Genomic DNA, 9600 nt, shown 5'->3' with positions numbered 1-9600 from the left:
TATATATATATAGGTCACCTTATTCTTCCACATCACCTATCTCCCTCCCACGTACTCAAAGAAAGCAGAAACTCACCACCCCAGCGCAAAAAACGTATACCCCTCCACGGCATTAGCGTGCGCGCCCTCCCACCTCTTCACCATCGCCAACTGCTCCGCGCTCAACTTCCCCTCTCTAACCATTGCCTACGCCATGTCGCGTCAGCCCTAACTTGCTCAAATCCATTCAGTGCTGTTGCTATTCATTGTCCAGAATACCCATCTACCTTACTCACCTCTCCGTACTTTACAACGTCTTCCCTAGGACTGCTGTTATGATCGAGCTTATACCGTCGTTTGATGAACCGCGTTGACAGGATCGCGTACGCGTAGATGAAGTTGCTGATCAGGAACGTGGAGGCGAGGGAGGGGACTGGGGCGGTGGTTGCGCGCAGGCCAATAAGTGTTGCGAGGGGAGACCTGGGCTTTGATTTAGTTTTCGAATATGTATGGACTTGGGAAAGATCAAGAGAATCGCTTACATCTTGAGGTGAAGTTGAAGTTGGGATTCTGATAGGTAGGTTGCAATTCGAATCGTTTCTCTGTAAGATCGAGTAAGGGCAGTTGGGTTTAGGAACGTGGTAAAGTAATTCCTAGGAGAGACGTTGACGTCATCGTATACTTATTCCCTTGGTGTCGAGCTAATAGTAGTTCCGGCGGGTTTGATCTCCGACTCGTAGTACGAAACAATTGAGTTCCCAAGGAACAATTCAAACATAAGGTAGATGTAATGTTAAAATCCGTCCATCGCAGTACATTCTTTTGACTGCTTAAATGTAGCTTATATGAATATTGATAGTTCTGGGGTACACTGACCGAGACCAACTAGCAAACTGTCTTGATGAGGACTTATTATCATCTCTCGGCAACCCATTCAACGATACACCCAAACACCGCATCGCCATCCTCAGGCCCCATCATATTATTCTCGATACTCTCCAGGTCCAAGTCTTTATTATATTCTGGTGTAGCTGCCCGCAGCATACTCATAGCCAAGGGGCCCTTCATCTCAGGATGTGATTGCGTTGACAGAATCATATTCGAGCTACTTCGGAGCAACTCATTATCTTCCGCAAGTCGCACAAACCCTTCCGCAGGCTTCGTGACGGCTCTTCGATGAAACTCCATTGCAGTCTAGGTAATTAGCAACCGTCAAGTGCTATTTCACCAGCAGCATCCGGCACTCACATAATATCCCTCGATGGCAGCAAACCCAAATACTTTCTTGCCCTCTCCCGTTAAAATGATGCGTTTCGGCCCTATCTTTATATACCCCACATCAGCCTCGTCCGAACAACAGAATGTTTCACCCTCACATCGGGTTTTTGCTCCATCGTCTCAACCACTCCGCCAAGTGCAATACATATCGCCTGATGACCCCAACAAATCCCCAGCAGCTTTGCCGTAGTAGTTTTACTGTCTCTTTGTGCCCTTTCGGTTTCCCTAATAAACGCCAGCATCTTAAGCACCCATGGCTCGGTGGACATGGGGTCTGTAGTTCCACCGCTCAATATCACGAGGTCACATTTAGACACATCTGGGTACTCCTGCTTCGCGATTGGATCGTAGAAGGCCACTTCAGCTTGTGGTGATGTTCTGGCTAGTATTGATGTGAACGAGTTTACTACCTCTGGTGCGTGTTTCGAGGCGGTGTTGATGAGAATGGCGACTCGTAAGGGTTTTGTTGAGGAACACATCTTCTGTCAAACTAGTGTATCAAATGCTAACACTAGAGGGTGTAGACATGTAAACGTGATGAGGAGAAGAGAAGAGGCTGAGAATGGGGGTTACTGTACCTTAGGTGGGGTGCCGGTTAAGCTAGCTTAATTGTAAACTCTAGTAGACGGGTGATAGAACACGTAAAATAAGAGAAGTAAATTATATCGCTTATTACTCAATTGTCTACCTAGAGAAGTCATCATTTGCGAGTAAACGCTTATAATAAAGTTGTAAGATGAGATAATACTTTTATAAGGAGAAATACACTCTACTAATTGTCCACCTGTTAGGATTCGGTAAGATGCTCCCACGTTATGGAGTGTATACACACAACTTAATATATATAACTGGACATATGTTACTCGACTCTCTCAACTCTAAAAAGTATATAGAATTCCCAAATGCGGCTTGGGAACATTCAAGTTCCTTCAAAAATGAACCTAGCTCTCTATTTCTAGTGGGCGTATTATGCATCTTACTCCCTCGCTTATAGCATCGCAGACAGCTCCTCGCTCCTCCGTCATCTTCTCACCTCTTACGCGAGGAAGAGCCCCCTTGAGTAGCGCACCAGGAGAGACGGTCGCCTGTTACTATCCGGTGTCCGAGGCTGCTGGGTTAGTTCCCTGAGCCGCGAATCAATTCATATATTACGTCGAGCTTATGCACGGTATTGCAGTTTGGGAGTAGCCATGGCATATGAGCGAGTAGAAAGGATGCTTGTTTGCATTCTACGGAGTATATACTCGTAATCTTCTTATCCCATCTTTCATCCATCCCCTTTCTCTCCACCACCCAATCTCAGAACCACCCAACCTCAGAACCACCCAACTTCAGAACCACCCATCCCAAACCCGGACCCATGCTTCCAAATCCAAAAGGAAAGCTAAAATAGATGGATTTTGTGTCAGCAAGGACCTCGGTACAGGAACCCCTATTAACTCTTTTGTAAATAGGGGGGAGATGGGCTAAGCGAGAGGGTGGACGCCCGTCCACTTCCCGTATTGCGGTGGCTGGCAACCGATTGCGATAAGCCTTCTGTGAGGGGGTTGGGAAACATCAAGGCTGACGTCTATAACAACACAGCGAGATCAATAATGAAGATTATATCCAACGTGCGACATTTTAAAAAGCCCATTATTCGCAATACAATAGCTTGACGATATACCAGAAGCTTCTTTCTGCAACGTGTAGCGGCTAAACAAAGGAGCTCCATTCGGCATATTCACCCAACAACCCCTCTTGCCAATCGCCGAATACCTTCCTGCGCGCGGTCATATTTGACTGGCATCACACCACTCTCCGCTCTTTGCTACACCTTATCAACGCTTACAATGTTTCATACTCCGAGCAAGACCGGCAGGCCAACAGCAACCAGGTCCACCAAAGGCCTATTCAAAGACGGCACATGGTTCTGTGAGTAGGCCCCTCAAATACCACCTCAGATATCAGTTCTAACAACCCACAGGCAACTGCGATCCCCGTCAACCCGCCGCCCGTTTCCAGGTGAAGCAAGACACTAGCAATAAAGGCCGCTGGTTCTACAACTGCAAGAAACACAGCAAGCGCAGCGACAACTGCAAGTTCTTCCTCTGGGAAGACCAAGCTAGGCAACAAGAAGGAGAAGGCGCCCGTCCCTCTACCCCAGACCATCAATACAACGAACCCTCCCCAACACCTCCCACCACGCCTTCTATAGCTAGCTACAACAAGAACAAGCGGAAATATGATGAGCTGGACGAGGGATCTGATAGCGACTTTGGCGGCTTTGAGCTCTCGCCTGAGATGGCTGAAATTTTAACCCGTGCTTCGCAAACTTCGTCAACGCCTATGCCTACGCCGCAGACTCCGCGAAAGGCTGTCAAGAGCGGGGATTTTGCGACGCCGGGGGCTGGCATAAGAGCGGGGCTGCCGACGCCTGTCACGGGAGGTTTCACAGACAGGGAGAGTAGAGATATACAAACGCCTTCTGCGTCGCCCAACGAATCAGTCGAGAGGCGCGCGGAGATGGGGAAGACGGGGTATGTGATTACGGATGATGTGATGGAGGTGTTGAAGGGGAAAGTGGATGCGCAGATATGCTCCCAGGTGCAGGTCATCTGTGATAAGTTTGGTGCGAAGTTGTCGGGTATTGAGAAGGGGAGGGATATCTCAAGGGTGGCGTTGAAGTCAAAGGATGAGAAGATTGAGGAGTTGAGGACGAGAGTTGCGAGTCTGGAAGCGGAGCTGGAGAAGAAGAAGGCTGTTATTAAGGCTATGGCTGATAGCATGTAGCAGTGATTTGATTTCAATGATACCCCGATCAGGAGCCATAGGCGCGGTTTGGCTTCTGTAATGTTTTCGACATGGAGTTGCGGAGTTAGTAGGACTTTTGATAGTTGGCATCAAGGGATGGATGTCCATCTGTTAGGTAGATACTTGTGCCTCTGTGCATTCATAGACCAACACCTCTTCGAGAGCAAAAGCATTATTGAATAGTTGTTTTCCCAATCCGTCATGTGGTTGTGGACAATAGGTGCTTTTACGCAAAGATATTTGACTGGCTTATTCACTTGGTATGATTCGGAAACAATTATTATTGTATCCCAATTCCAACACCTGTTAATCCAAACAATGAATGTCAGTTAGTCAAGTAGCCACTGCTGGTAACGGAGCAATACCAAGGAAACTTTGCCGGGAAACTGCGCTAGTTTTCTCGTCAGTCCTGCAGGTCTCCCGAGTATTCAATACCTTTTTTTCACAAAAAACATACTTGCAGCAAATAAAAGGAGCATTACTTCCAACAACCTCGACTAGAACCTCTCAACTCTCCTAGGCGATCTTGACACGTTTTCGTGATGGTGAAAACTCTGTACCTTATCCGCCATGGGCAAGGATACCACAACATCTCCGAGACACAACCCCAGGTATGACACGACACTATAATACCCCGCCACCCCGCAAATCACAAGCCCTAGTAGGCGTACTTCATGCCAGAATGGCCTGGTGTTCTTCTATGTTCACACGAGGGCAAAACTAACAGCAACAACAGGGCAACTCATTCGTCAAAGACCCCCACCTAACGCCGACGGGCAAAGTCCAATGTCTAGACCTACGACAAAGCTTCTCTTTCCACAAAGATGTCGACATTGTCATGGCGTCTCCGCTTTTCCGCACCGTGCAGGTCCGTCACTCCTCAAAACTAACTACTTCAACCATACATACTAACATCATTTGTGCAGACCGCCGTTTTCGGCCTCAGAGGTGTCCTGCAAAGAAAAGATGTTCCCTTCTTGCTAGTCCCCAAAGCTCAGGAGATCAGCGACAAACCGTGCGATACCGGTACCGACCCTGCAGGTCTCAAGCTTGCTCTGACTGAGATCTTCGAGGAAGAAGAGTATGGGTTTGATGCGGGGAGGATTGACTTTTCGCTTGTGGAAGAGGGGTGGAATTCCAAGGTATAGAATATCCCAATCCGTTTGAGAAATTGACGTCCTTCCGAATATTTGCTAATGTATGTATATGTTATGTAGAAAGGGGAGTATGAAGCCAGTCTTGAAGCAGTGCAGAAGCGTGCAGCGGCGCTGAGATGTTGGCTGTGGAAGCGTCCGGAAGAGCACATTGCTCTTGTCACGCATGGAGCTTTCTTGCATTACTTGACAGAAGATTGGAAGGGCTTGGTTCTTCCTAGAGGTGTGTACAAACGAGATCAATCTTTTGATGAGAGGTCGGCTGATCAAAATTAGGTACGGCGTGGCACACATGTGAGTTTCGGAGATTCACTTTTGATGAGGGATCGAATGAGGATGCGGCTCATATGACGGAAGTTGGGAAGGAGGGAAGAGATAAAGGGATGAGGCCAGATGGTGCTCATTCACATGATATTTCTGGTACAGAGCAGTTCCCAAATTAGACCTATGGGCACAAATTGCAAGGCGCTGGCTTAGAACCGATGGAATAGAGGTAAAGAATGGTAGACCAATAGACCTAGAGTTTTACAGGGTTTTTCTATATTATCTTCTACTTCATTTGCATATCTAAATTCTCCTTGCTACGTATACAAAAGTCCTGCGGGTCTCGGCACACTTGCTATGACAACGCACTTAGACCTTCTTTGCTAGCACAGTTCCACAACCCCCTCTCCCTCTACCCATATTCCTCAAAACAGCTCTTTCAAACTCACCCGAAAAGAGCACAGCTTCATTTCCAATCTATTGCTTCACTCCTCCAAAATTCCCATCAACCATGGCAGGAAGACTCCTCAACAAAGTCGCAGTAGTAACAGGCTCCTCCTCCGGCCTGGGCCGCGCCATATCCCTCCTGTACGCCAAAGAAGGCGCCTCAGTCATCTGCTCTGACCTAAAGCCATCCGCAAACTCCCTCGTTCCCAGCGAATCAGATTTCTCCACCCACGAACTAATCCAAAAGACGGGTGGGAAATCCATCTTCGTCAGAGCAGATGTGTCGAAAGCAGCGGACGTGTCTGGGCTTATCGCTAATGCGGTGGAGGCGTTTGGGAGATTGGATATGTGAGATCTTTCTATTTCTGGCAGCGGTGTTTATGTTTCGTTTGGGAGAATGGGGAGGCTGTGAGCGAATGCTGATGTGGGAAGAATGGTGAATAATGCAGGTGTATCGCTCGAGGCCAAGGACCCGCAACCTATACACCTGACGTCCGAATCAACGTGGGATATCACGCTCGCCGTGAACGCGAAATCTGTATTCCTAGGTTGTAAATACGCTACGGCTCAGATGCTGAAACAGCCTCCTCATGAGTCGGGTGATAGGGGTTGGATTGTGAATATGTCTTCTATAAAGGGACTTGTAGGTGGGCCGGAGAACTGTAAGTCTGATTCCGAGGACTTGGGCTTTAGCTTAGGAAGAGAGAGAAAGCTGATGATCAAAGCGAGCTACTGTGCTTCAAAAGGAGCCGTGACTAGTCTGACGAGACAGGTTGCTTGGGATTACGCTAAACATCGAATTCACGTGAACGCAATATGTCCCGGCTGTATATTCCCCTTGTTCTTTTTCTGTACCATCAAGAGCAGCAAACTGATTTCGGTGTGTGGATAGATACCAGGACGGCGATTTTCGAGGAGACCACTACGCATATGACTCCGCTTGAGGTGCTGGAGGAACGGCATCCGTTCGGGGGACCGGGTGTACCGAATGATATTGCGAAGATGGCGGTTGTGCTTGCGAGTGATGATGCGAGTTGGGTGACGGGTGTCAATTTGCCTGTTGATGGCGGGTATACTGCTCGTTAAGTTCCATTTAAGCAGTATATACAGTTCACCGTAGGGATACTTTAATTGAACTTACTAGCAAAGAGTAGCACAGAGGAGTTTAGAGCGCTGAGAGAAGCAGCTCAAAATTGGTACTTGGAGAATAAAAGGTGTTACATAATCAATCTCTATGTCGCACTAGACTCATAGAGAGTCTCAAGGACCTAAACCAGCGATCTAGTGGAAAGGCTTGGGCTATTCACAAGCGCCTACTTCAGGATGTCAAGAATCCTGTTGTTGACTGTGGCGTGCACTATGTCGATATCATGTTGCAAATCACCGACAGCAAACCTGTCCAAGTGCGTGGCATGGGCCTCCGTCTCACGGATGAGATTCCGTCCGATGGGCAGGTCAATTATGGCCATCTTCAGGTTCTTTTTGCTGATGGGTCAGTCGGCTGGTACGAATCTGGATGGGGTCCTAGTAAGGATGACTGGCTCTTTGATTCTGCTCTGCCACCTTCTGTTATGTTTCATCTCGTGTGCTCTAACCCCTATAACTTTCCTAAAGTGGAAATATAAGCTCCCTCTGCCATCGAAACCGTCTTGAATAGGAAATAACTGACTTCCCATTTTTCTAGTGATATCAGCGACAGCATATTTTATCAAAGACGTGATGGGCCCTCGTGGCTCAGTATCGATTGTGATTAGTGCCGAAGAGCATAACTCTGCAAATAATAGCTCAGCCGATATCAACAGCCACACAAAGACATCAAACTTACGCGTGAATACCATAATTGATGGGCGTCCTCACGATAAGGTACTCTCCATGGAGGATGAGCCGAACCATTATGAGCTTTGTGCACGGGAGCAGCAATTTCTGCTGGATGCTATTCGCGAGGATCGAGACCTCTCACAGCAAATGGATGATGCTATTCGATCACTTAGTATTGTAATTGCGGCTGATCGCTCTATGCGTGAAAACAAAGCAATTGACCTTGAATGAGGAGCAATTATTAGTACGGAAGGCTAGGAATGGGTAATACTTTAATGGTAAGAGCTTACGGGGTAAGGCTACGCTATATCTATTTAGGACACAGTAGATGTGGTGAAGATTCTATTTATATACAATAGCACCAGGATCCCTATTTATCCGGCTCACCGAGTATGAACTCTCTCATAGGCGCTTGACGCTGCAAAGTGGCGCATGGCGATTTTGAACCTCAAGTCCTCATGACCTTTTCATTCCAAAATACTTCATCCTTCTTACAACCAGCTACTTTATTGCAGCTATATTATAGTATCGAAGGATATTCTACCTTGTCCCAGCTATAGACCTGTCTAGCTAGGGAGCTCCTATAGCTGTGTTCTGTGCTAATTGTTCTTGAAGTAGGAGTATTTTTATGTCACTTTAGTCCCAGCCTTGCGACATTCAGAATTCTCAAAAGAGTTAATATCACGATGGATGTTCCAAGCGACACTACTTTACCAAATCATGGTTCACGATCGGTTGATTCTGGTAGTGAAATACCTGTCTCTGGGAGAACATCAAGGGCCAAGCAAAGCGTTCTACACACGTGCGAATTATGTCAGAAGGTAAAGTCTCTTACCCACCAGATTCATGGGCACATATAACTAACCTCTTATCAGAGCTATTCGAGAAAAGAGGAATTTCTGTTTGTCACATGTATTATTTGATTTTCGGCACATCTTGACACAAGTTGCAGGCGCCACCAATTGATTCATCGGAAGCTACCCTACCCGTGTACATTCGAGGACTGCAAGCGAGAGTTTTCCCGAGTTTCCATTTTGGTTTGGCATATGGATGAACAGTGCGTGGCAGAAAATAGATTTTGGTACAAATTGCTGATGTGATAGTAGTGAAACCCAAAGTCTATCCAGAATAAAGTTTGTCCCCTCTGCCCCTGACTCCATCACCGGCAGCTTATTTCAACAATTAGCAAGACATCGAGTGTGACATCTTTGCAAAACGAGTCAGATGCTCTAGAGCTCCTTCTAGATGTGCTAAGAGATGACTTCGAGCTTGCCATATTATATGATGTAGCTCTCTTTCGAGTCAGCGCCGAAAGGTTCGAACGGACTCTCGGGCGTCTCTTCCAGAACTTCGGTACAAATCTTGAAGGCGATGCTCACAATCAGCAAGAGAATTTTGCGGCCAGATTTGTGTACGCGAAGGCAAAAGATGCCGCACGGAGAGTATGCCAAGTCTTGGAATCTAGGATATACGAAAATGAGTTTGTTGAACAAGATGAAGGCTGTGCCACACTCAAACCCGAGTTATCTGAATTGGACTTGAACTTGGACAGCTCAGATGACAGTGCAGAAAAAGCCGTTGACGTCGATGACTATATGTCGTATAAGAAAGCTGCACTTATGTTGCCAGATATGAAAATGTTCCTTGATACTTCAGTGGCACTGCAATCTCTCCGAACCAAACTCAGAACATTCCTGTACCCTTCAGAGGACTATAAGAAAACTCGACGAGGTCATGTGGCGTACATAAAGCATGCAATTAGAGCAGCCTCCTCGACGACACACCTATGGAGCGATTATGAAATTATTTGGGAGGTGCCAGAGTATTTGAGAAAGTATTGCTCCCCGGGCCAAAGGTTAGGGGATAT

The 9600-nt window shown here is 47.0% G+C and overlaps 3 protein-coding genes across 3 annotated transcripts; 2 read left to right on the top strand and 1 right to left on the bottom strand.

Moving 5' to 3' along the window:
- Positions 1 to 72: 72 nt before the first annotated feature.
- LHYA1_G006432 (uncharacterized protein) lies at positions 73 to 654 on the bottom strand (the record flags this gene model as incomplete). Its single annotated transcript, XM_031151371.1, has 3 exons — positions 73 to 186; positions 276 to 459; positions 644 to 654. The coding sequence occupies 3 exons, from the start codon at positions 652 to 654 to the stop codon at positions 73 to 75; spliced, it is 309 nt and encodes a 102-aa protein (XP_031003385.1).
- Positions 655 to 4592: 3938 nt separating this feature from the next.
- On the top strand, positions 4593 to 5647 carry LHYA1_G006431 (Phosphoglycerate mutase-like protein; the record flags this gene model as incomplete). Its single annotated transcript, XM_031151370.1, has 5 exons — positions 4593 to 4661; positions 4778 to 4918; positions 4977 to 5192; positions 5268 to 5427; positions 5481 to 5647. The coding sequence occupies 5 exons, from the start codon at positions 4593 to 4595 to the stop codon at positions 5645 to 5647; spliced, it is 753 nt and encodes a 250-aa protein (XP_031003393.1).
- Positions 5648 to 5979: 332 nt separating this feature from the next.
- LHYA1_G006430 (putative oxidoreductase) lies at positions 5980 to 7001 on the top strand (the record flags this gene model as incomplete). The annotated part of the gene is given in 3 exon segments (XM_031151369.1): positions 5980 to 6263; positions 6348 to 6797; positions 6815 to 7001. The coding sequence occupies 3 exon segments, from the start codon at positions 5980 to 5982 to the stop codon at positions 6999 to 7001; spliced, it is 921 nt and encodes a 306-aa protein (XP_031003394.1).
- Between the last annotated feature and the right edge of the window lie 2599 nt (positions 7002 to 9600).

This window comes from Lachnellula hyalina (genome assembly GCF_007821495.1).
Source record: "Lachnellula hyalina strain CBS 185.66 chromosome Unknown contig00124, whole genome shotgun sequence".
NCBI lineage: Eukaryota > Fungi > Ascomycota > Leotiomycetes > Helotiales > Lachnaceae > Lachnellula > Lachnellula hyalina.
The sequence above is the reverse complement of the archived record's forward strand: the minus strand, read 5'-3'. Positions and strand labels throughout refer to the sequence as shown.